The sequence below is a fragment of the Balaenoptera ricei genome, chromosome 1 (assembly GCF_028023285.1).
Source record: "Balaenoptera ricei isolate mBalRic1 chromosome 1, mBalRic1.hap2, whole genome shotgun sequence".
Lineage (NCBI taxonomy): Eukaryota > Metazoa > Chordata > Mammalia > Artiodactyla > Balaenopteridae > Balaenoptera > Balaenoptera ricei.
In genome coordinates this window covers 117,957,684-117,983,358 of record NC_082639.1, presented here as the reverse complement: position 1 = coordinate 117,983,358, position 25,675 = coordinate 117,957,684, and the positions used below count along the sequence as shown (strand labels likewise).

Sequence of the window (25,675 nt, the reverse complement as noted above, 5' to 3'; positions counted from 1 at the left end):
TCAATGTGTCCTGGTCCGGCCCCTCTATCCCCACTCCCACCCCCACGGCTTTGAGCGCGCCCCCATCTGTTCAGAGAGGGAACTGAGTCCCAGGAAGACTCCAATTCGGCCTAGTTCTGTATCTCCACCCGCCCTTAAGCACAAATACAAATAAGGACATCATTTTTTCTTAATAAATTTATTTACAAAAAAAAGTGAGACTGTAGAGGGTCTGGGGGCTGTACACGGGCAGGGGCCTGGGGAGCTCTGTACATGGGGCTGGGAGACGGGAGCCTCCAGGTGGAAGGATATTTTTTAATAAAAAAAATAATGGGAGGTAAAACCACCCCCTCCCCCCTCCCCGATTAAAAAGACACAAAAATAGACGTCTCTGAGGTAAATGGGGAGCCTGGGGGCTTGAGGGTGTTGAAAGGGTTTCACAGGTGCCAGGGCTTAAAGGGGATGTCACAGGCACCGGGGTGGCTCCTGCATCAGTTGGTAGAACAGCACGTAGCCCTCACTGGATGCCACCTGGTTTTCACTGACAGGGGAGACACTAGGAAGAAGGGAGATGGGGAAGGAGGTGTGATCATTCCTGCATATTCCCCCCCTCCCCACATGATCAACCTCACAGCATCCCGGTAGTGATCAGGAAAGACGCCCCCATACCCACACACACACCCACTCACCGCCCACCTTTTACCAGGCACTGTGCTCTCCTGGGGCTTCGTATTAGGGAAAGGTATCAGGGCTGCAGCGGGAATGGGGCAGGAGTTGAATAGGAGGCTATTCTCACCGAGAGTCATTGTAGACATGCCAACCAGTCTGGCACCGGCACAGGGCTGTGTAGTGGCCATAGTGGACACTGCCCGAGTGGTTGCAAAGGGCATACAGCTGATATACGGGGCTTCCTTCGGGGTTAGAGATGACCAAAATCTATAGTCAGAGCTGTGCCCCACTCCCACTCTCTCCCTCCCCTTCATGGGAGCTCCTCAGGACCTTCCCTACAAGACTCACCGGCTTTGTCACTGGCAAAGTCCCCTAGGCTCAGTCGCTGCAGCGGGAAGTCTACACCTACTGAACTTTTCTTGATGGAGCCTCGGGAGGCGGAAAATCGATTAAGATCTAAGCTCTGGTTAAGGAGAATTTGGGAGGCAGAGTGCCTCTGAGGGGGGCTGAGGAATTGAATGTTGTCCACTCCCCTCCCTGAACACACATGGGGAGCTTGGTAGGGAAAGGTGGAGTGGCAGGCTTTTCCTAAGGAAAACTGAATTCCCAAATGTCCAGCCTCTGCAAACATGAGGAATGAGGAAAAAGAATGAATGGGAGAAATAAGAATTTGAACATTAGGATACGGAGCACGAGGATTCGGGGGAATCTTTGTACTGTCAACTTTTTGGTACTTCGTGTTTTCTGCCGACATTGGTCACACACCTGAGTAAATGTCAAATAATATTATAAGGTTAACGTGCTCCTCACCTCAGTTGGCTTTTCTGACACCCTGACTCACAGACAAATTTACTATGCTCCCTATTACTTCTGTATCCTCTGGGCCGCTGCCCTTTGCCCTGGGAATCCCAGGACATATCTGAAACTCCTACACAAACCCAGACATATAAGTGTTATTCTTCATACTAAGGCATCATGCAACCCCTTTTACCCATATGGAGCCCCCCCCCCCCAGGTCTCCCACCCATACTATATCCCTTGTGAACCCACACATACTGGGGCATTCTCCGATTCTAGCTCTTCTTCCTTGGTGAAAAGGCTGAAACAATCCCGCAGAGACACCTTGCCCCCGGCAAATCCTTTCTGGGGGGAAAGGGGAGTGAAGGGTCAGCATGTTCTGAATTTCCTTTTCCAACTCTTCTCGATTAATCCAAGCTTCATTTCTGCTCCAGAGACCCACAGGGTTCCCTCCCACACTGGGGGTGGGTAGGGTTGGGTCACAGAACCCATGTCCCATCCACCCCTGGAATCTTCTGGAATCCCACCTTGGGGATGGGCAGGGACAGGTCACAAAAAACCTCGAAGGTCGTGGAGCGATACCCACAGGCCTGGCACTTGAGACAACTTTTCAACTGGCCCACAAACAGGTCTAGATAGAAGCAAAGGGGCAGGAGAAACAGTCATTGTAGGATGCCTGAGATGCTTTCTTGGATTCCCATCTCTTCCCACCCGTTTGCCTGACCCTTCCTTTCCCACCACCGACACTCCTCACAAACCCCTCACAACTTCTCCACATTTTCGTCATCTAGCCTTATTCCCACACCCCTGGAGAGGATGGATTTTTTTCTGCCAAGCCCGCACCCCCTGCACACTATCTTTCCCCATCACTTTGTCTCGTTCCATACCCACAATCTTGCTGTCCTCTCGCTCCAGGTAACGCTTCCACATTAGGTTGGCTCGGTCGTCATCGCTAGGACAGATCAAGGGAAGTGGGGAGCACCCATGAGACAGCAGGAACACTGGGCACCCCCGACACCACTGAAATGATCCACAGAGCCCTGTACCCCACCCATACCCCAGCTCCTTCTCTAAATTTCAAGAAAGAGACGAAGGAGTAATGCTTCAGAGGACTTTCCGGGGAAATCCAAGGTGAGAGGAAAAGAAAGCAATGTTGACAAGGGAAGAACATGCCATCTTCCTCCACCTGGCTTCAGACCCCTTAGGTACCTTGTAAATTAATTATCCCCTCCTCTGTCAATACAGTGACAGCCATAGCACTATCTTCTGCCTCCATCTGTGCCCCTCAGCCTCCCTCCTCCTCCTGCCTTCTTCCTACTTCTGCACTGCTTCTCAAACCATTTTCTGAGCTAAGTACTTCCTTGGACCCTACATCCTCAATCTTGACTAGCTCACTTCTGTGAAGGATGAATGCTGCTGATAAACTACTGCGGAGAAAAAGGAGGGGGGCAACCTTACCTTAACTCAGGTTCTTCTAGCAGAGCCCCTCCACGGCGGGGTTGGGAGGGAGCTGGACTATTGGCCAGGACTGGCGGAGCCCGGCGTCCTCGTCGGTTGATTTCGAGGTGTAGCCGCTCCATGAGGAGCTTCAGAAACTCTTGGGCATCCTGCTGGCTGCAGTCAGACAAAGAACATGGGCAACTGACCCCTGCCTAGTCCACAGTCACTAACCCCTGCCCAGACATCTGTCCCCACTTCCTGGATGAAGAGTGTCTCAAGGCTCAGAATGATGCTGCTTGGCCCTACCCCCAGACAAGGCCAGAGAGAAATCCCAGACCCTCCAGCTCTCCCACCTGTATCCAGAGAAGGAAGGAACGTATTTCTGGAAGACAGCTCGGAATCGAGTAGGATTCACAGCTTCGCAGGAGTCAGGGTGCCACAGGGCACCAATCACATCTGCAAAGGCTATTAGGGTGGGAGTGGGGAAGGGAAACAACGGTTAATGAGTAGAAGAGGGAAGCAAGAGGAGGCTTAGAGGGTGGAAAACAACCTCTAGGAAATCAGGCACTGGGAAAAACAGATACAACTGCCAGCTCTCAGGGTTGGGGCCACTGGCACTGGCAGGTGGACCTACAAGGGTTTGGGGAAAAGAGGACTTGAAAGAAGGGAGCAGGAGTTGTTGCCCCACCTTCAGTGAGCTCTTGGGCTCGGCCCCCTCCGGGCACCTCTTGCCGGAAGTCCCTTCGCAGACAGAAGTCCCGAAGAGGCCGAGTGCTGCTCAAACACTGTAGCACAGCATTCAGGAAGCACTGGGGAGCAGTAAAGACAGTGCCATTACCTCCCCAGACCAGTGCCTAGGAAGCCTTAAGAGAACTGCAGTGCTGTCCTTTCCCAAGTGTCCCTCCCCATGCCTGCCCCCAACACCAGTTCACATTCCTGTTAGGAAAGACAGGAGAATGGCTCTCACCGTGTTCCCCAGGTTTCGGAGGCCAACATGACCAGAGCCCAGAAGCAGTGTGTGATGAGCCTGGAAGGTCAGAGTACAGTCAGCACGTTCCCATATATCCCACCTGGCACTTTAACCTTTCGACAGCATGCTGCCCACTGCCTTCCCCACCCCATCCTTCACCCCCAAACTCTACACTTTTTCCGTCACTGGGTATTAGGGTCTCCCTACCTCAATGGCCATGAGCAGTAAGCCTATCACAGCTGAGTGTACCACGGACTCAGCCATGGCTGTCCCACCTGTTCCCCACTTACTCCTCTGCCCAGCTAGCCGGCGATGCAGCTCCTGGGGCAACTCCCCAAGCACTGGCATGGTTGCCCAGCTGCTCCCCACCCCCACCTTGCTACCCCCAAGGCCCCCTCCTGCACCCGTGGCCCCTTCCTGCACCCTCTCCTGACGGCTCCAACTGCAATCAGCCTAGCTCACTTAGCTCGGGAAATGGGCAACCACACGAGCTCAGATGTTCTGAGCCCGCCCCTCTTCAGCTCCAGAGATTAATTAGGCCTAGGCAGCATCCTAGGAGAGAAGGTACAGCAAGGGAAGGTAAGGGCCTGGGGACCCAAAGAATTCCAAATGGTTTATTCCTTGGGGACTGAAATGGCACACCATTCTGGGCAGTCACAGACAACCCTGCAAAGGGTCTATGAGGCTTAAGGATACTTAAATAAGGGAGAGGCAAGTCCAAACCACTGAAATGAAGGGGTGAAAAAGGAACTTGGCAAAAAGGGGAAAGGAAAGCCATATGATGGCAAGAAAGCTGGAGTCATGGAGGAACATGGGCATGGAAGGCGTGTGCTGGCAAGTCCTCACCATCTTGTCATTGGAGTAGAAAGGTTCAGAGGGCCGGGCAGATATCACGTGGAAGGAGCCATGGGAAGTAGGGGGCTCTGTCCGTATGCTGAGCAAGGTGGGTGGCCCAGGAAAGCCCCCAAGGCGGCGGAGAGAGGTGCTACGTCTCAAAGTGGGGGGCTCAGGCCGGAGAGCCAAGCGGCTCAGTGCAGCCCCTAGCTCTCCAGTGCCACGGTGCCCTCCCAAGGCAATCCCCATTGGACGCAAGTCCCCACTGCTCACAGACTTGGAACGGGCTAGGTTGGTCCTTGATGGGAGAGGCAGAGCCACAGTTGGGGGTGGTGAGCCAGGCAGGGGAACTCCATGATCTGCCCGAAGCGGGCCTCTGGGACGAGGGCCTGAGGTCCGTCCCCGTCCCAGCTCCAGTTTCTTGAGCCGTTCCTCAGGGGGAGCTGGCCTAGGAGGCAGAGGTCGTAACATAGGGTTCGGCCCAGGGGCTGGGTTTCGGCGCTCCTTGCTCCGGGCCCTGGGAGCAAATGGTAGCTTGGATCCCACTCGGTGCTGGACATTAAGAGGTGGCTCTCGGGTCCGTCCCAGGCGGTGCTCAGAAGCCTGGGGCATTGTGGACACCACAGGCTGGACCTGGGAGGAGAAGAGACGATCAGCGTTTGAATATGGAGGGAGGTGGGAACCTAGGCTGCCATATCAATCATTGTATCCCCAGTGCCTAGTATAGTGTTTGGTACAAAGTAAACACTTAGTAGCCATTGAGTAAATGAATGAATGAATGATAGCAGGCAGGGCTTTAACTCTTTCTACATTCCTCACGCCCTTCCTACAGAATACTGCTTTACTGGAGAGCCAATGATAGATAGTTCCTATCTTGGCTGTTTTTATAATCTAGGTGCTCAGGAAGGTTCCCCCATACCTGCCTAGTCAAGTGGGATGTGCTCTGGGTCACTTGGGACCTCTGGTCAAATAGCGGTGTGGATGCAAGTATAACAGCCCCAAGGACAGCATTCCATTCTCAAACCCCTGCCCCTCCTGGCTGCAAATGAAGCACACTAAAAAGGTTACTTGCGAATCACTCCCTCCCCCACCTCTGAGCTCCAAAGTGGTGTCGGGGCTCAGGGGCTGTGGCGGGGAGGGAGGACGAACTAACTCCCTGACCCCTAATCTCTGCACGTCTCCCACCACAGGAGGTTTCAACCGGGTCCGCCCCCCTCGAGGGCAGAAAGGCCGAGGCTGCTGATTGGCTACGGGGTCCAGCGGCATATTCTACACAATCCATGGATGCTGGTCCCTCCAGCCCAGTTCTCGCAGGCCTGCCGGGCCCCCAGCGTCTCTGCCTTTGGGGTGGGCGATCTCTCGGGTCTGGAACAGTCTTCCCTCGGCACCCCCACGCCATAACGCCCCGGACCGTACCTGTCCCCGGGTGAGGCGGCGGGGGAGGCCAGCCGGGGCCAGGCCCCAGCTCAGGGCCACCCCCTACTACCCTCGTGCAGCGCCCCTGCGGGCCCGGCTGCAGCTTTAGCCGCAGCTAGTGCCCAGATCTCTCCCACCGCAGGGGCCGCCGCCATCTTTGTTGGTCCCGCCCGGCCACCGGCCGCCGGCTTCACTGTCTCTCAGGGCGCCTGCGCACCCACACTCAGACTCCACCCACCGTCTTCCTCGGCGCTTGCGTGAACCCGCCCCCTCGGCTCCGCCGCCGACACCATGGAAACACAGCCAACTTTAGGACCGCCAGTTCCCAGCTTTGGCAAGAATTGTCTTTAAACCATCGCTCCAAAGCAAGTCCCTAAAGTAGAGTCCCATCGCCCCACCCCGTGGCTCTAAAGGATATAGATCTGACAATCGTAGTATAGCCCCCCGGCTTGCAGCACGGATCCTTCCCAGGGAGCAGGGGTGCGAATGCAGGGCCTGGGTCCAGCCCACAGACCAGTGAAGTATCCACATAGGGTTGGGAAGATCCCTGGAGGGCAGGGCATACTGGCCCTGCAAAACCAGTCGTCAAGCATCTTGCAGGCCAAAGCAGTAGGCTCCCTGCTAAAGGACAAAAGCAGATCTCAGCAGCAGGGAGAGCAGTCAGGATTTCCTTTCATTCCCCAGCTCCAGACCAGAGCATCCTCCATTTCCCCTTCCCTCCCGAACTAGTATAGTTGTACATGTGCCTTGGGTCTTAGCCTGCTGACCCTAAGCCTGCTCACCCTCTATTAACAGCCACCAATGAGAACCACAAGCCACAGGAGGAAGCAGCTTTTATTGATGAGTTATCTCCAGAAACCAAAAAGACTATGTACCCACTTTCAGTCACCCCATATCCCTCCAGGACCTCACACTGCTCCACATGGACAAGGGATATAAATTGCCTTTTGGTTTTTCAAGGCCCTAGTCTTTCTCCTTCCTGTGTAGCCCAACTTAGAAATTCAGTAGCAATACCGTTGTTTTTTTCAGCAGTGTCCGCTGCAACTATTGATACTTAGTAACAATTATGGGTGAAGGGGTGTGGAGGGAAGTGGTTAGATGAGTAAAAAGAATGATGCACAGGAAAACAGGAACGTAGCCTATCGAAGATCCCTCTGTCCTGCCTCAGTGAATTGATCCTTCATTGGCTGCATTTCTCTTTATGCTGAATCACTCCCTTCTGAATCAGATCGGGGATTTCCACTGCCAGCCATGGACCCAGCTGCAATACAAGGGAGACCCTGTGAGATTACTACCACCCAATCAATGCCTCTTATTCCATCAGAAGCTCCTTCCTAGAGATATTCTAGGAGAACACGCCCAAAGGAAAACACTGTTATTCCTTGTTTACTCTCAGTTACTTTTCTTATACCGCTCAGGACCTAACCCCTTCTCCCCTTATATACCAAATACTCCAAACTTACCCCCAGAGCCATGAGATGAGCTAGTCCAAACTTAGGCACATTCCTGGCCCACAAAGGCTTAAAGTGATCAGTCAGGCATACTTTGCCACCCCTATGAGAGGGACAAGATGATCAGAAGGTGTTGACATGCAAGGTATACCATAAAGCACAGCAGGCTCTTGAGAGCACAGGAAGACTACTGGTGATCAGAACAGAGAACAAGGTCAGCTAAGTGCTTTGCCCAGGCTTGGCAGAGGGAGACCTGGAGTCTCTGTAGGCCTGCAGACTCTGGGAAAACTCCTGCCTCAGAGAGTTCTTCTCCAAGGCCTTCTTTGACCTTTTCCCATCTGCTATTCAGTCCTACCTGTACATCTTTGCTGTTTTTCCATCCAGTTCAGGGACTGCGATTTCTGGAGCAGTAGTGGGATATGTGATAGGAATCTGGAAGAATTATAAAGCTTTAATAAAACAGAATCAGAGTAGAAAGGAACTAGTCTAATCAGATATACACATTTCTTGGTTGAACTGAAATGTTCTATAAACTCATCAAGCAGCAGTCACACACCAGGATTCTGGACATGGAGATGAGTAACTATAACCTATGCTTGTTTCAAACCTCAGCTTTTCCCTCCCATTTAAAAAGTTATCTTTGGTCCCTCCAAGAAAGGTTAGCTTGTTAACAATCACCTAATCCCTCCTGTTCTACTAACCTCCATAATTCCCACTCCATCATACTCACGTCAAACTCGATGTCAAACTCATATTTGAGGAGGTCATGGATGTACCAGCATTTTCCAAACCACCTGTAACATAGACCAAACCTCAGTGCAATTTCCCCATTCTTCTCATACTCAGATGACATCTTCTTGGCTTAGGTGACCAGCCTGGGAGACTCGTGGGTTGGGAATTGGGGAACTCTGGAGTTGTGGGAGTGGAGACCAGAAAGGGGCAGGAAAGGCCTGGCAGTGGGCTCTGGGACACCAAAATGCACAAGCTATGTGACATCCCCACCCTCACACCTCCCAGGAGGGTCTGCCTACCGAGTCCCTTCCTTGTTGGACTCCAGTCGGAACCAATCATTGTCTGCATTCTTGTTGTTCTCCACGTACTAAAAGTAGAGAATGAGGTCTTTGAGGGGGGTGTTGAGGTCAAGGGCAGTCCCGCTTCCCTCAAAAGAAAAGTGTGTGATTACTTCCTCTCTTAAGCACCCATATGCTGATGACTTTTAAATCTTTATCTTTAATCTAGAGCTTTTCTCAAAGCTTCAACTCCATTATCCAACTGTGTATTGAAATTTCTACCTTCATTCCACAGGTACCTCAAACTTGGCAGTCCAAGTTTCCCTCTAGTCCTTCAGACTTGTTTCTCCACTTCACCAATCTCAGTTGGCAGCATTAGCATTCAGTCACCCAAGCCAAAAACCTGGGAATCATCCTTGACCCTCCTTCGCCTTTACTCTACAAACCAATCTTTTACAATGTCCTGCTGATTTTACCTTCTGAATATTCTTTAAATCTACCTCTCCTCTCTATCTTCACCATAACTCCCAAGTTTAGATCATCATCTTTCTTTTGCCTGGATTAATGACAGCCTCCTAACTTCAATCTTACCCCTGTCAATTCTATTTTCCTCTCTACTGCCAGTGATTGATCTAAACCCAAATCTCATCGTGTTATCCCTCCACTTAATATCCTTTAAAGGTATCCCAATGCCTCCAAGATAAAATTCAAGTGCTCAAATCTATTTGTCAAGCCTTATCTACCACTCACTGCCACACTTTGATGCTCTAACAACTGTGATCTACTTGTGTTTCTTCATATATGTCATGGTGTTTCTAGCTTCTATGACTGCTCATGCTGTTCCTTTTGCCTTGAATGTTATTCTCTTACCTTCATGTTTTATCAGGCTAACTTATGTTCACCCTTTAAGCCTCAGCTCAAGCATTGCCTCTTCTAGGAAGCCTTCCCTGACCAGACCCAAGCTGGATTTCGGTATCTCACCTCCTGCTTCAAAACATCTTAGCAATTTCTCAGACTCCTTCTCCCTGTTTCTCCACATAATGTATTATCATGATATGTTTCTGTCCACCTCCGTAGGCTCAACTTTATTCGGCTTTGGATGCCCTTCCTAGGTACTTGGTATACAATAAATGTTTTTTTAGTGAATGAATACATGCATCAGGAAAGCTGCTAGCCTTTGAAACAGAGACCACCGCAAGAAAGTCAAATTTTCTTCTCCTTCCACAGAAGGGAGATTAGCTCAGAAGATGGCTCGTTCCTAACCCTGAGCTCAGGCTCCTTGTCTCTCTGCAACTAATATCTACTTGAATTTTTAGCTCTAACGTGTACTCCTCCCTCAGGACAAGTGAAAGAGGGAGCGGAGAGACGCGGACCGGGACTTAGGGTTCCAGGAATTCCTTTTGACCACCTCGCCTACATCCAGGAGAGCAATCACCTGGGGCCAGAAGGACATGTCATCCTCCGGGGCGGCATATCCCCCAAATAACTGCTGCTTTCAGTCATAAAGTCTGGCCCCACCGTGGCTCCTAACCTGAGTCTCTTAGGAGGCACCTCCTCCCCACCGCGCCTCCCTAAGTCCCCCAGCCCCGCAGTCGTCCAATATCTATGAATTCGTAAACTTTAAAACCGGAAGCGGCTTCCACACGGAGCCTATTCCTAAGGACACCCGATTATCCGCAACCCTTTTGCGACGCGGTTGGCAGTAGAAGCACAACTGACCCGGATAAGAGACTGATATTCCTCCTTGAGTCTCTGCACCCACAACTCCCGATCTCGAGGTCCGGCATTGGTCTTCAGCACCGGGATCTCAGACACGACACGCCGGGTGGCCTCATCCGCCATCTTGGACTAGGGCGCAAGAGAAACACGGAAGTGGTGTTACCTGTAGTTTACATTCAGGGCGCCTCCATCTTTACTACTGGACGATGAGGAGTTGGGCTGCCTTGAAACTTCTTTGAATACGATCTTTATTTTATAGTAACGAAGAGAAATTTGTCACCTGATCACTTGCTTATGGGTGCAACGAGAAGAAAAGAATGGAAACGGATGGCTCTGTCCTGAATATAATTAAACCGCAGATTGCTCAAAGGGTGACTTCCGCTCATGCTCAGAGACGTAATCTCAGAAAACGCTTCCGGACACTTGAAGAGTTGTTAGAATTTCAGGCAGTTCTAGGCGCTGTTCCCGGCGCTGTCATCCTAAAACGCGCGATTCACATGTGTCGGCTTCGAATAAACTTAACTTCCTTGTGGTTCAGCTGAGATAGCGGGGGGCCAATGCAGTGATCCATTAGGAGGGTAGTAAACTCCTGAGAATTATTGGGAACCGTGGAGAATCAAAGTACATACAGTCTCAACCCTGAACAGTTAACACAATTGAATTAGAAAATTCTTAATAAATGCCAAAGGAGTTTAGAGGTCACGGGAAGACTTGCTTTAGTGTAGCCTAGGCATTTTTGGGTCTGGAATGAACTCATCTAGGAAGGAATCATGTCTCTTATCTCTAGTGCAAGGCACACAGTAGGTACCCAGTAATCCTTTTGCAAAATTTGTATCTTCCAGTTGGTTTTTAAACCTAAGCACGTTATTTTTGGCCTTAACTTACATATCTTGTTTGCAGTGTTAATCGTTCCAACCCATGGCAGTAATTTTGGATCAAATTCCATTAATCATCAAATTCTATAGTCTATCTACAACTTTAATTTCTAATGGCTGAAACCTCCAGTACAGTGTTGAGAGCAGACAACCTTGTCTTGTTCTGATTTTAGGGGGGAAAGCATTGTCTCTTCCTTAAGTGTGATGTTACCTGTAGGCTTTTCGTGGATGCCCTTTATCAAGTTAAGGAAGTTCCCTTCTCTTCCTAGTGTTGAAGGTTTTTATCATGAATGGATATGGATTTTTTTCCCAAATGCTTTTTCTTTATTCACTGAGATGATGATGTGGTTTTTGTCTTTTATTTGCATGCTATATATTTCTTTCTTTGAAATATTGGATATTGGATAAGGGTAAGGCAAGCTTGTAATATCTCACTGAAGTTCCTTCTCCTAGAGAAATAAAGATTTATTCCGTTTAAGGTGTAAGCTCTGTGGTGTGGTAGAGTGCAGAGATTTGGAATGAGGCTTGCAATTTAATTGTCATAAGACTTTAGAGACGGGGGAGAGAGAAATGGGGAAACGTAGGTCAAAGGATATGAACTCTCAGTTATAAAAAGAATAAATTCTGAGGATTTAATGTACAGCATGGTGACTATAATTAATAAAATGGTATCGTATGTTTGAAAGTTGCTGAGAGTAGATCTTAAGCATTCTTAACCACACATGTGTAAACTATGTGAAGTGATGGATGTGGATATTGATCTTGGTAATCATTCCAATATATATATATAAAACTATCACATGTATATGATTTATATGTAGATGTATATCAAACCATCACTTTATACAATTATATTTGTCAACTATTCCTCAATAAAACTGGGGGGACGGGGAAAGACTTTGGAGAGTTACTCTGTGAACTGCATTTTCTCACCTATGAAAGGAGGACAGTAATGCTTATAGGGTGATTTTAACTATACATGCAGTGTCTCTTCATTCATTCACATAATAGATTTTCAGGATGAAATTCACATTAAATATAGGGCAGGGCTTCCCTGGTGGCTCAGTGGTTAAGAATCCGCCTGCCAATGCAGGGGACACGGGTTCAAGCCCTGGTCCGGGAAGATCCCACATGCCGCGGAGCAACTAAGCCCGTGAGCCACAACTACTGAGCCCATGCACCACAACTACTGAGACTGCGCTCTAGAGCCTGTGAGCCACAACTACTGAGCCCGCGTGCCACAACTACTGAAGCCTGTGCGCCTAGAGCCCGTGCTCCGCAACAAGAGAAGCCACTGCAATGAGATGCCCAAGCACTGCAACGAAGAGTAGCCTCCGCTCGCCTCAGCTAGAGAAAGCCCACGCACAGCAACAAAGACCCAATGCAGTCACAAATAAATAAATTTATATATATATGTATATATATATGGCAGTAATTTTCAAACTTTTTGTAATACTGGAGCCAGGTTACCAACAACAACATAAAATCTCACTTGGAATCTCAAAGTATAAAAATGATCAGTGCAGAGCTGCTCTTGTTCAAGTGCAGGCAGAAGACCTCTAGCCTTAGAATACTTCCCCTATGGTAACAACACATCACACTTTATTGTTTAATTGTCTTGAAAGACCGTAAGCTCACAGTAGAGACTGTGTGTCAGTCTTGTTCATACAATAATACTGTAATGCCTGGCACAAAGTAAGTGCTCAATCAATATTTTTAAAATAAAGGAATATCTTGATGAGTTAAGTAAGCATCAGACAAGCTGTCGCCTTAAATCTGCATCTTACCTTTTTTTTTTTTGAAAATCACCTTATTAGACCACTTTGTAAAGCAGCGTTCATACTGCATGAAGGCTGTCTCTATTGTAAGCATAGTTGCATCTCTGGAGAGTGTATTTATTTTAGAGAAGTTTCTTTTTAAATGATCAATTTAGCTGATTCTTGCTTTAAGTAATTCTCACAAGAGGTCAGAAGCTAAGGTTGAGAAGACTGAAAGAAGAGTGTGTAGGCCTGAGCTGCTTCTTTTTTCAAAGGAAGTGCTCATTCATACACAGTTCATGTGTTTATGGAGTTCTTACTACATTCAGGCATTGGAAATACAGTAGTGCACAAGGCAGGCAGAGTCCTTGCCCTCATGGAAATTGTCCTAAAACAGCTATAAAAAGGAACCTGACAGAATTGATTGGAAAACTCAATTCTGGGAAATACACTAACATCAGACCACGGTTTTGACGGGATAGTACTGTTGAGTACATGAGGAAGCCTCTGAAAGTAGTTGAAAATCCCATTGTCAGTCATCATGGAGAAAGGTAGCTCCTGGGACAAAAGGAAAAATAAATATTGTATTAGGGAAATAAACCTTGGATTAGGAAAGGAATTAAAATTTTTCCTCCTTCTGGTCTTTAAGGGGATAGTCTGGACTCTGATATTCTGGAATATTACTCAGAATGGTGAGGGAAATTCTAGTTCTACTACAGGGAGGGAACCACCCTATAGAGCAGGGGTGCCCAAACCCCTGGGGCCGTGGACTGGTGCCGGTCCGCAGCCTGTTAGGAACCGGGCCGCACAGCAGGAGGTGAGCAGAGAGTGAGCAAAGCTTCATCTGCCGCTCCCCATCGCTCGCATTACCGCCTGAACCCCCCCCCCCAACCCCAACCGGTCCGTAGAAAAATCGTCTTCCATGAAACCAGTCCCTGGTGCCAAAAAGGTTGGGGACTGCTGCTATAGAGGATCAGTGTAGATGGGTGGCCACTTTTGTAAAATTTTCTCCTTTGTTATTGCCTTTAATTATTCTGGAGACTTCAGCAAAGAATTCTTGTAAACTGTAACCTGATCTCTGTTATGCCGTGGGGAATTAGTTTCACACTTAGAGAACTTGGTAAAGAGAATGATAAAAACGAACATTTATACAATGCTTACTGTATGCTAGGCACTGTCCTAAACGTTTTAAAAAATTAGATCCTTTAATTCTGGCAACAACCTTAAGATAGTTACTTTCATTAGCCTCATTTACATTTGAGGAAACTGAGGAACAGTCAGGTTCAATGAAAGAAAGCCCTATATCACACAGCCGCTAAATGGTAGAATTGGAATTCAAGCCCAAGCACAATCTGGCTCTAGAAATCACATCCTTAACCAGCTTTCTACCATTTCCAGGCCAATGTGAAATTAGCACCAGTGATCTGAGGGGACAGAGGTGGTGGCAGGGGCTATTCATGGCCCTAAAAGGGAAGACGGCTATCAGTAATGAACCAGTGTTTCTGAAAACACAAAGAGAGACTGCAGGAACAAACAGTAGGGCTGCAGGAACATAAATGAGATAACAAACCCCCTCCCTGGAATGGGCTGATGTGTGCACAGGACCTTCTGAGGTGTTGGTATCATCCCTAGAGATTTTACAACTATGGACTTTAACTGCAATCTACTAGCTAGTGAGATCTCGGCAAGGGCTGGGAGTGTCAGAGGATTTGGTTAACAAAGATGAAAAGACGTATTCTTTGGGGAGGAAAAACTAATAAGCAGTCAATTACCATAAAATCAAAAATCTCTATTCTGGAGGTATACAAAGTACTGTCTGAGTAAGTATTCCTGAGAGAATCAGGTAAGGCTGTTAGTATTTGAACTGAACTCTTAGGATGAGCACATTGAATGTGCGGGCAAGGAGAGAGCAGGGTAAATATGGTATTCTAAGCAGAAAGAAGAACGTGTGTAAGGCAGGAAGGCATGAGGGAATATAGTATTATATTAATGACACAAAATATCTAGATCATTATTTATAACAGAAGAGGGAAGAAAGCTCCTAGAAACTGTTAATGTTATATTAACTATATGGAATATGCTATAGAAAAATATTTATAAAATAAGTGTAAAATCAGAACACAAAATTGTACATAGATGTGGTTTTTTTAAAAAAATAAATTTATTTTATTTTATTTTTATTTTTGGCTGCATTGGGTCTTCATTGCTGCGCGTGGGCTTTCTCTAGTTGTGGCGAGTGAGGGCTACTCTTCGTTGCAGTGAGCTTCTCACTGCGGTGGCTTCTCTTGTTGCGGAGCACGGGCTCTAGGCGCATGGGCTTCAGTAGTTGTGGCTCACGGGCTCTAGAGTGCAGGCTTAGTAGTTGTGGTGCATGGGCTTAAGTGGCTCCGAGGCATGTGAGATCTTCCCGGACCAGGGCTCGAAACCATGTCCCCTGCATTGGCAGGTGGATTCTTAACCACTGCGCCACAAGGGAAGCCCTAGATGTGGTTTTAAAATATTTACTTTTGAATAGGTAATACATACACCTGCTCAAAATTCAAAAGATACAAAAGGATATAGAGTGAAACGTTGTCTCCCTCTTATCCCTTTCCTTGGCTACTTAGTTCCCTTCCCCAGGGGCCTCTCCCCTCTAGCTAGTTTTTTGTATATCCTTCCAGATATACTCTATGCACTTACCAATATGTACACACATACACATTCTTTTAAAACATTTTATAAAAATCATAGCATAGGGCTTCCCTGGTGGCGCAGTGGTTGAGAATCTGCCTGCCAATGCAGGGGACACGGGTTCGAGCCCTGGTCTGGGAAGATCCCACATGCCACGGAGCGACTGGGCCCGTGAGCCACAATTACTGAGCCTGCGCGTCTGGAGCCTGTGCTCCGCAACAAGAGAGGCCGCGATGGTGAGAGGCCCGCGCACCGCGATGAAGAGTGGTCCCCACTTGCCGCAACTAGAGAAAGCCCTCGCACAGAAACGAAGACTCAACACAGTCATAAATAAATAAATAAATAAATAAAAGAACGTGAATTTCTTTAAAATATATATATATATATTATTTAAAAAAATCATAGCATACTATTTACATTTCTGCACATTGCTTTTTTCACTGAATAATATATCTTGGAGGCTGTTCTATATTAATACATACAAAACTACCTCATTCTTCCCCCCTCCCCCTCTTTCTTCTTTTGTAGATGCATCCCATTGTATGGATCTACCATAATTTATTCAACAAGACCCTCAGGATGTTTATTTAGGTTGTCTTTTGCTATTACGAACAGTGTTGCAGTTAATAGCCTTGCCTACTCATCATTTTGTACATATGTAATAAATACTTAGATATGGAACTGTTGCCTCAAAAGATTTGTATTTTAAATTTTGTTAAATATTGCCAATTTGCCTCTAGAAAGATTAAACCAATTTGTATTACTATTAGCAATATATGAAATGACAAATTTCCCCACCGCGCCCCCCCCCCAAAAATCAGTGTTAACAAGAGTTGTTTTTGCCAATTTCATGATTGAAATGGAATCTCAAGACAATTTTAATGTCCATTTCTCTTATTATGAGTAAGGCTGAATATCTTTTCATAGGTTTAGGATCCATTTGTATTTCCTTTTCTGTAAATTCTTATATCCTTTGCTCCTTTGTAATTGTCATTCATTTTTTCTTACTGATTTGTATGAGTTTTAAAAATATATGTATTAAAGAGATTAGCCATTTGTGATGAGTTGTAAATATTTTTCCCAGTTTGTCATCTGTCTTTGCTTTTGTTCATAGTATTTTTAACCATGTGGAAATTTTTCATACATGAGGTCAAGTCTACCAGTCTTTTTTGCTTATAACTTCTGGTGTTGAGTCACCACAACAGTCTATATTATTTAAAAAAAATTATCCCATGTTTTCCTCTAGTACTTTTTCTCTTAAAATGAAAATGGCTTTGTTTGTTCCAGCTTATTTAAGCAATATGGAAAAATAAAATTAATTCAAAATCCTACCCCAAGAGACAAAAACTGCTATCATTTTAAGTATACATCCTTCCAGACATCTCTATGTGCACATTTTCTTTCTTCTACTTTCTTTGGGTATAATTTACTGTTATATAGGTTCTTTTTTTTTAATTAATTTTTACTGGAGTATAGTTGCTTTGTGTTATATAGGTTCTTGAAATGGATGCAAAGTTTATGAACTTTCAGCTTTTCTTTTTTCCTAATATGTGCACTTAAGACTATACATTTTCCTGTAAGCACAGCTTTAGTCACATCTAAGTTTTGGTATGTAATATTTTTATTATCATTCAGTTCAAATTATTTTCTAACACCAGTTGTGATTTTTTGGGTGGTTACTTAGAAGTAGTGTATTTCATAACTTCTAGTTACTTTTTTGTTACTGATCTGTAGCTTAACTACAAGTCAAGAAACACACTCTGTATAATTTTAATACTTTGAAATTTGTTAAAATTTGCCTTATAGCACAATATGGTCAGTTTTAAAAATGTTCCAAGTGTGCTTGAAAATAATTTGTAATTTAAAGTTTTGGAGTACAGTGACTATATATCTGCTTGTTGAATCAAATTTGCTGCTCACATTATTTAAGTTTTTTATATACTTACTAATTTTTTTTGGGGGGGTGTCTACTGGTTCTGAAAGAGGTATCCTCTATCAATGGATGACAGCCGTATGTTAAATCTCCTATTATGATAGTGAATTTGTCTATTTTTTTCCTTGTAGCTCTGTTGCTCTATATAATTTGAAGTTAAGTGCATACAAATTTAAAACTTCCTGGTAAATTGGACTTGTTCATATGAAGTGCCCTTGTTTATTTCTAGTAATGCTTTTGCTTTCAAGTCTACTGTATCTGTTATTATATAATTTCCTTTTGGTTTATATTTGCACAGTATATCTTTTCCAATTCTTTTACTTTCAACGTTTTTGAACCATTATGTTTTATTTTTTTAATAAAATTTTAAAAATTAATTAATTAATTAATTTTTGGCTGCATTGGGTCTCCGTTGCTGCGTGTGGGCTTTCTCTAGTTGTGGCGAGCAGGGGCTACTCTTCGTTGTGGTGTGCGGGTTTCTCATTGTGGTGGCTTCTCTTGTTGTGGAGCACGTGCTCTAGGTGCGCGGGCTTCAGTAGTTGTGGCACGTGGGCTCAGTAGTTGTGGCGCACGGGCTTTGTTGCTCCATGGCATTTGGGATCTTCCCGGACCAGGGCTTGAACCCATGTCCCCTGCATGGGCAGACGGATTCTTAACCACTGCACCACCAGGGAAGTCCCTGTACCGTTACGTTTTAGATAGTTTCTAGTATTTTATGTTAATTACGATCGGCTACTAATGCATGTGGAAGTAATTTTAAAGGGTATGTATAATCTTTCCACTGATCTAAGGTGACACCTTTATCAATACAAAATTTCCTCACATATTTGGGTCTATCCAGGAACATGATATTATTTTCCATTTGATCAAGTTCTCTTTTATGTGGGTAGCATTTTATTTTATTTTTTTATACATTTATTTATTTAGTTTTGCTGCATTGGGTCTTCGTTGCTGTGCCTGGGCTTTCTCTAGTTGCTGAGAGCATGGGCTACTCTTCGTTGCGGTGCGCAGGCTTCTCATTGTGTGGTGGCTTCTTTTGTTGCAGAGCATGGGGGCTCTAGGCACGTGGGCTTCAGTAGTTGTGGCTCGCGGGCTCTAGAGCACAGTCTCAGTAGTTGTGGCGCACGGGCTTAGTTGCTCCATGGCATGTGGGATCTTCCTTGCCCAGGGCTCGAACCCATGTCCCCTGCATTGGCAGGCGGATTCTTAACCACTGCACCACCAGGGAAGCCCATGGGTAGCATTTTAAAATTTCATTCATACTGGGAATTCCCTGGCGGTCTAGTGGTTAGAGCTCTGTGCTTTCACTGCCAAGGGCACAGGTTCAATCCCTGGTCAGGGAACTAAGATCCTGCAAGCCATGTGGCATGGGGAAAAATTTTTTTTTTTCATTCATACAGATCTTGCCCATTCTTGTTAATTATTCCTAGGCATTTTATCTGACTTGTCACTATTGGGTCTTTTTTTTTTAAATATATATTTTTAAAATTTTATTTATTTATGTATATATGTATGTATGTATGTATGTATGTATTGGCTGTGTCGGGTCTTCCTTGCTGCGCGCGGGCTTTCTCCAGTTGCGGCGAGTGGGGGCTACTCTTCGTTGCGGTGCACAGGCTTCTCATTGCGGTGGCCTCCCCTGCTGCGGAGCACACGCTCCAGGCGTACAGGCTTCAGTAGTTGTGGCGCGCGGGCTCAGCAGTTGTGGCTCGCGGGCTCCAGAGTGCAGGCTCAGCAGTTGTGGTGTACGGGCCCAGCTGCTCCGCAGCACGTGGGATCCTCCCGGACCAGGGCTCGAACCCGTGTCCCCTGCATTGGCGGGCGGATTCCCAACCACTGCGCCATCAGGGAAGCCCTATTTGGTCTTTTTTTGATTATACCTTTAACTTATTGTTTATATATAAGGGATATTTATTTCTGCATGTTACTTCCCCTCCCAACCACCACTTTACTAAATTCTATTATATGTAATAATTTTAAAGTTGATTCTCATGATTATATCTATGTAAATAAGCTATCATCTGCAATAATGATAATTACATTATTATTTTAGCTATATAAAATGTTTATAAATAGCTAAAACTTGGAAGAAAACATTAAGAAATGAGGTAAAATGAGTTAGGAAAAGTCTTTTTGTTAGTTATAACTTCATTAATGATTAGTTAAAATGGTAACAGGATTCTTAGCATTTTAAATGAGTTCAGGGCCTGGACACATGGTATTCTAGAAATCAGAAATATTTGTAAGTGAAATTGTTTTCTGTCTAGGTCATCTGAGGAACACACAATATAGCAAATGTCCACATCTTCAAAGAGGGAAATTCTAGATGGTGAATTCTGGAAACTAAAAAACTAAGATTATTGATTCTTAGTAAAACTGTAGAAGTTATTAAAGAGTATTTTATGAATAGAAAAGGAAGCAGCGACCCCCAGATGCCTACAGTGGTCATGGCGATGTGATTCAGTCTCCCAAGGTGTTGGCTCTTCCTTGTCTTTGGGCCTTTAGCAGGTATCCTCTCAGCCTGGGATATTCCTCCCTTTTCTGCAAGAAGCCTGGCTCCTTTGGGTCCTTTGGGTCTCAGCTTCCATGTCACCGCCTCAAAGAGAGCTTTCCCTGATCATTCATTTTTCTGTCACAGCATTCTGTTCTTTTCCTTCATAGCACCTATCTCAATTTAAAATGATATATTTGCTATTTTCTTTCCTTAGTGTCAGTCTACCCATGTAAACTGTAAACTCCATGAAGACATGGACCATGTCTGTTTTGTTCACCACTGTGTATCCTATCCTATATGCCTATCACAGTACTTGACATTAGTAAATGCCTAACGTATATTTATTAAGTAAATGACTGAATGACTTTCCTTGTCAGTGTTACTAGATTAACAGACTAGAACATCATAGAGACAGTATATCTTGACTTCAGGAAAACGTAACAGTTTCCTGATATGTTCTTTGAAAAAGATAGTGAATTTGCTAGAATATAGAATCATTTTTATTTGACTGAACAACCAACCAAAGAGAATTAATTCTCTAATTAGCTGGTGGGGTTGGTAAGACAAGGCTGTTTTTTTGTCATGGCCTGCCTGTGGGATAACCAATGACTTGGAAAAATCATCCCCATGGGGGCAGCAGAGAGCATTAACAAAGAACCGCTCCTGAATTTCTGAAACCTGGTGAAAATTGTTATATATAAATATTAGGTAACATTTATCCGCTGCTTACAATGAGCTAGGCCCTGTGTTGACACTGCACATATATTATTTAATATAATCATTAAAACAGGGACCTATGACATGGATGTTATTTTATATTTGCCCTTTTTACAGATGAGAAAACAAGCTCAGAGAAGGAACTTGCCCAAAGTCATATTAGTGAGGGTCAGAGCTGGCAAATGAAGGGAAAAGGTTAAGGAGAATTTTGGACAGCAGATCATTAGGATTCAGTGACTGATTGTGGTCCCTACTCTTCTATTCAGGAGCCAGCAGACACTGGAATTCTAGCTAAGGGCTTACAGCAAGGTTTGAAGTACAACTGAAATTAGGAGCAAGTATGATGCTTTGGTGAAAATGAGTAGCTAGAGCAGCTTGGAGTTAATGGGAAACCAAGACCTAGAGAGGACTGTCAGGTCAGCAAGTCATTGTAGGATAAAGTTCAAGAGGAAAGCCCAGGCAGGGACATAGGGATCAGAGTGGGCCTGGAAGAGTCAAGAGGATACTTGTGACAATAGGTTGCTAACAGGGTATAGAATTCTTTAAGGGATGTCTGGTTTAAAAAGATTTTAATTCTGGCAGAGCTGGGGAACAGCATAGACTGGGACAAGCAGCCTCAATAGAGTATTCAGATTAAAAAAGACAAGAGATCTACTATAATTTGAATTGGTAGTACCATTGACTGGGAAAAAAATATTTAGTAGGGACATAGCTATCTGAAGGGCTGACATTTAGCTCTGATGCGTTGATCCAGAGGGAAAAAAAAATAGGACCAATAAATGGAAGTTACAAAGAGATTTTTCTAAATACAGAAGAAAAAAAAAAGGTGTTTCTAACCACTGAAAATTAGAATGAATTGAGAATTAAGTGCAGGACATACTGGAAACGGGAGCATGTGAAAGGTAGCTGAAGGATGTCAGTTTAATGATTCTAGTGAAGGAAGAGATAATTGTGGGAATAGAGTGTATTGAGAAGCAGAAAAGAATGGGATTCAGGGTCCAGTTGGAGGGGCCCGTCTTTGAAAGCTGGAGGGATGTTATCTCAGCTGAGGCTCCAAGGAAGAGACAGGAACTGATATAAAGGAAGGGACGTGAAAGGCGGAGGAACAGGAGAATCCTACATAGGGTTCTCAATCTTCTGAGAGAGTTTTCTCGAGTTTTTAGTTGAAGTAAGGAGAGGGTGGAAAAAGAACACCAGACAAGAAATGAAGTTTTTGCTTTAACTGCAGAGATGATGTACAGTTTAAGCCAAAGGGGAACGGCTGCTTAGCTACAACTAACAAAAAATCTTAGTGTTTGAAATATTTTTTCTCAGTGCTGGGCGTGAGAGTGCCCGTCTCCTTGGTTTAGTTAGTATTTACCCCATTTCACCTCAGGAAATCTGCTCAGCTCTCTTTATTGGCATTATGATCTCTTCAGCACCTATTATATCTCAAGGCTTCATGTTTTTTGTTTGTCTGTCTTTTGTTTTGGCCACGCAGCGTGGCATGTGGGATCTTAGTTCCCTGACCACGGATCAAACCTGTGCCCCCTGCAGTGGAAGCACGGAGCCCTAACCACTGGACTGCCAGGGAATTCCCAAAGGCTTCATGTTTTAAGAGTGAATTTCCGGGGCCCCCAAACAGAAAACTTTCCTACAAATGCAGTCATGAATGCACTAACTTAGGAACAGCTGGCCCGGCAACTGTTCCAATGTCTGGAATTTGTAAAATTTAGTTAACGTTTGGCCCCAGGGAAAAGGATTAGGTCCTTCGAGTCCTATAGAGGAAGAGGGATTACTTTGAAGGCCTAATGAAGAAAAATCCCAGTCCTTCCTTTAGCTTTCCATTCTGAGTGAAGAAGGCAATCTATCTTTTCTCCAGAGGCTGCAATGAGCAGATAGGACACCATACTATTAGAGAAGGCAGTCCTCAGCATGGACTCTCCTCTCTAATCCTCTAAATGGGGCTGGGTTAAGTTTAGGAGACGGGCTCATGGAAAGGAATTACTACCATGATGTCAAGATTGCTAGGTATCAAACCACTTCCGGATATGGGTAGCGAGAGAACATGATTCTATTTTAAGAAGTAGTGCCTGTGTCCGCCTCTTTTGTGGGCTTATGTGGGTGGGGTAAATCCCCCTTCCATATATCACAGCTAGCTACCTCTGTCCTGATGACTCGTCCACTAGGAAAAGTTAGGGAGTAATCTGTGAAGAAAATGAGAATATAGGGGAGGCTGTTTACAAAAGAACAGAGTTCCAGTATGGGGTGGTGGTGAAGCGGGGGTAGACATTTTTGGCTTTTTCTAATGGATATCTCTTCCCTTCAACTGTGTAAAGTAGAGGTTGTTCATTCTTCCACTCCTGTAGGAAAGGGTGGCAGGGTATCACCCTTCTCTTTGCAATCCACTGCTACTTTCAGATGATTGTGCTCTCATCCTCTTGTAAAAACTCTTCCTTCTTTAAAGCTTATGCCATTTGGCTCTAGTACCCTTTATCCTTCATGCTTACTGAGAACTCCAGTGCCTACTAAATAACCTCTCTGTACCAACTCTTCCTATCTGGGTGGTTTTAGGAAAATCCACGTGATCATTAGCTAGTTTTTGACCTTCTCAACTCCAACTTATACTCCTACTTTCTTTTTTTTTTTTAATTAATTAATTAATTTTATTAGTTTTTATTTTTTGGCTGTGTCAGGTCTTCGTTGCGGCATATGGGATCTTTCGTTGCAGTGCGCGCGGGCTTCTCTCTAGTTGTGGCATGCACATTTTCTCTCTTTGTAGTTGTGGCGCGCAGGCTCCAGAGCGCATGGGCTCTGTAGTTTGCAGCATGCGGGCTCTCTAGTTGAGGCGTGCAAGCTTAGCTGCCCCGCAGCATGTGGGAATCTTAGTTCCCCGACCAGGGATCGAGCCCCTGTCCCCTGCATTGGAAGGCAGATTCTTTACCACTGGACGACCAGGGAAGTCCCTACTCCTACTTTCAATTCCTTAACTTTACCATTTCTGGCAACACAAGTTTTTCTTGCTGGCAGCTTAAGGGCCATAGTAAAGAATGGGAGAGGAAGCATTCTTGACTGTGGAAATACTAGTGCTGCCAGAACTGGCTGGTGTTGACTTCAAGACCCACTGAAAGACTGGGACTGGCAACCATGACATATAAGGATGGAACAGCATGGGGGTTGAATTCCACGTGATATTTGGTGACGGTTCAAAATCTGGATTTGACATTTATGCCAAGTTCCCAGGAAACCTGAGTCTGGGGCTAGCTTTTAACCTTTCTTGTTAGCTGCCTTTCTGGGGACATCTGACACTTTTAATAACTTCCATCCTCTTGAAACACTCTCTTCCTTCTGATTCTGTGACAATTAGGATCCAGTGTTTTTCTTCCTCACTGCTTGTTCCTTTTCAAAGATTCTCCAAGGGCTCTCCTACTTGTGCCTTAAATGTTAGAATTCACCAAGGCACTCTTCTTAGCCCCTGCTGTTCTCTGGGGAGCTTATCCAAATCTATGGCTTCAACTACCACTGAAATGTTCATGATCCCGAAATTCTGGCCTATACATCATTGGAGTTTTTAAAAAGCAGCTTTCTATAAAAGTAATATACGTTATGTACACAGTAAAACAAACAGTAAAGATGAATCTAAAATAAAAAGCATAAGTTTCATCCCTCCCAGGCCCACTCTTCATAGTTAATTTTTTAACACTTGTGTAAATATGTAAGTATTCTTCTGCACTTGGTTTTTTTCCATTTAATATAATTTTCTCCCATGTGTTAGATTTGTACCTTCAACTGCCATTTGGACATCTCCATCTGGCTGTCCCACAGATATCTAAAACTCCTTCCCTTTCTTTGTAATTCTCCCTTATGCTATACCCTACTGCTAGCCTCTTTCTACCGTCAACACCGTGAAGAAATTGTCTTTACACACTGTGCCTTTCCAGTCACTCAATTTACCTCAGTGTTGTTTCTACCCCCACTGTATCTCTGAAACAGCTTTCTCCAAAATTACTAAACGACTTGTTGCAAAATCCAATGGACACATTTTAGCCCACATCTTACCTGATCTGTTATGTTTGACACTGACCAGTTTCCTTGATACTTCTCTCCTGGTTTCTTCTTTCCTTTCCTTCTCAATGTTCTCTTTTCCTCTCTCTTCCCTCATGTCATCTCAAATTCCTCTTTCTAAGCCATCTTAGTCACTTCCATGGCTTCAACAACCTTCTATTTTCACACGCTAGGGCGCCCCCCCCCCCGCCCCCCAAACTTTCCTTTTGGACTCCCAACCCACCTTATCTAATATTCTATTGTCTAATGGATATCCCACAGGCACCTAAAACTCACTCTTCCCCCACCCAAAACAATGAAAATGGCATTATTCCCCAGTTGCCCAAGCCAGAGCACTGGGAAATACCTTGGATTCCTCCCTCAGCCTCATACCCATTTCCGATCAATTTTTCCCCATCTGCACTCCCCCTTCTAGAGGACAGACCGCTGTAGTCTCTTACCAGGGTAAGAGCTTCCCAATTGTTCTTGCCTCTAACTTCACGCCCTCCAATTCATTCTCCCCATTGCAACCAGTGATCTTTCTAAAAGGCAAATATATTTGTTCACACCTCTGCTAAGACTCTTCAAAACCTATTCATTACCCTTAGGATAAAATAAACTAATTTACAAGGCCTTGCGTAAACAGGCCCCTCCCAACCTCCGGGACTCATCTATTACCTCTCTTTTAACCAAACCAGGCTGCTGGCAGCTCCAGAAGGTACCTAGCCCCCCACCCCCAATTCCCAACAGTCCAGTATTCAGCTCAGGCGACACTTCCTTCAGGAAGTGGGTGCTCAAAAACCAAATGCTCAAAAAGTGAAATCCGAGGGGGCATCTGAGCAGCACTTTCTGTTCCGGACCCAAGTTTACGGAACGTCCGGGTTACCAGGAAGCTCAGAGCAAAGGTCAAACCCAGATCA

At 45.2% G+C, this 25,675-nt stretch overlaps 2 protein-coding genes across 7 annotated transcripts; both read right to left on the bottom strand.

Moving 5' to 3' along the window:
• Positions 1-159: 159 nt before the first annotated feature.
• Positions 160-6,846, bottom strand: USP21 (ubiquitin specific peptidase 21). Of its 4 annotated transcripts, none has more exons than XM_059934827.1 (13): positions 5,610-6,846; positions 4,703-5,323; positions 3,854-3,913; positions 3,575-3,695; positions 3,240-3,351; positions 2,905-3,060; positions 2,334-2,398; positions 1,974-2,077; positions 1,705-1,791; positions 1,335-1,413; positions 997-1,104; positions 776-890; positions 160-535 (listed from the first exon to the last, which is right to left on the bottom strand). In XM_059934827.1, the coding sequence occupies exons 2-13, from the start codon at positions 5,300-5,302 to the stop codon at positions 445-447; spliced, it is 1,698 nt and encodes a 565-aa protein (XP_059790810.1). In that variant the 5' UTR covers positions 5,303-5,323; positions 5,610-6,846; the 3' UTR covers positions 160-444. The 4 variants fall into 4 exon arrangements, with proteins under 4 accessions (XP_059790810.1, XP_059790801.1, XP_059790816.1 ...); XM_059934818.1 differs by having other exon boundaries at positions 5,614-6,846; XM_059934833.1 differs by having other exon boundaries at positions 4,964-5,323; positions 5,614-6,846.
• A 76-nt stretch (positions 6,847-6,922) lies between these two features.
• UFC1 (ubiquitin-fold modifier conjugating enzyme 1) lies at positions 6,923-25,599 on the bottom strand. 3 transcript variants are annotated; one of them, XM_059934913.1, is made up of 7 exons: positions 25,434-25,599; positions 10,287-10,415; positions 8,589-8,656; positions 8,288-8,351; positions 7,913-7,989; positions 7,570-7,660; positions 6,923-7,367 (listed from the first exon to the last, which is right to left on the bottom strand). In XM_059934913.1, the coding sequence occupies exons 2-7, from the start codon at positions 10,407-10,409 to the stop codon at positions 7,287-7,289; spliced, it is 504 nt and encodes a 167-aa protein (XP_059790896.1). In that variant the 5' UTR covers positions 10,410-10,415; positions 25,434-25,599; the 3' UTR covers positions 6,923-7,286. The 3 variants fall into 3 exon arrangements, with proteins under 3 accessions (XP_059790896.1, XP_059790900.1, XP_059790888.1); XM_059934917.1 differs by lacking the exon at positions 25,434-25,599 and adding an exon at positions 24,771-24,875; XM_059934905.1 differs by lacking the exon at positions 25,434-25,599 and adding an exon at positions 10,567-10,866.
• Between the last annotated feature and the right edge of the window lie 76 nt (positions 25,600-25,675).

What these genes read in the sequence shown, in the direction of transcription:
- UFC1 (XM_059934913.1), bottom strand. Translation starts at nt 10,409, where the DNA reads ATGGCGGATGAGGCCACCCGGCGTGTCGTGTCTGAGATCCCGGTGCTG. An exon ending in TCCAACAAGGAAGGGACTCG is followed by an intron (nt 8,352 to 8,588) that starts GTAGGCAGACCC and finishes TCTATGTTACAG; the next exon opens with GTGGTTTGGAAAATGCTGGT. An exon ending in CTCATCTCATGGCTCTGGGG is followed by an intron (nt 7,368 to 7,569) that starts GTAAGTTTGGAG and finishes CTTGTATTGCAG; the next exon opens with CTGGGTCCATGGCTGGCAGT.
- USP21 (XM_059934827.1), bottom strand. Translation starts at nt 5,302, where the DNA reads ATGCCCCAGGCTTCTGAGCACCGCCTGGGACGGACCCGAGAGCCACCT. An exon ending in CTAGAAGAACCTGAGTTAAG is followed by an intron (nt 2,399 to 2,904) that starts GTAAGGTTGCCC and finishes GATCTGTCCTAG; the next exon opens with CGATGACGACCGAGCCAACC. An exon ending in CATGTCTACAATGACTCTCG is followed by an intron (nt 536 to 775) that starts GTGAGAATAGCC and finishes CCTTCTTCCTAG; the next exon opens with TGTCTCCCCTGTCAGTGAAA.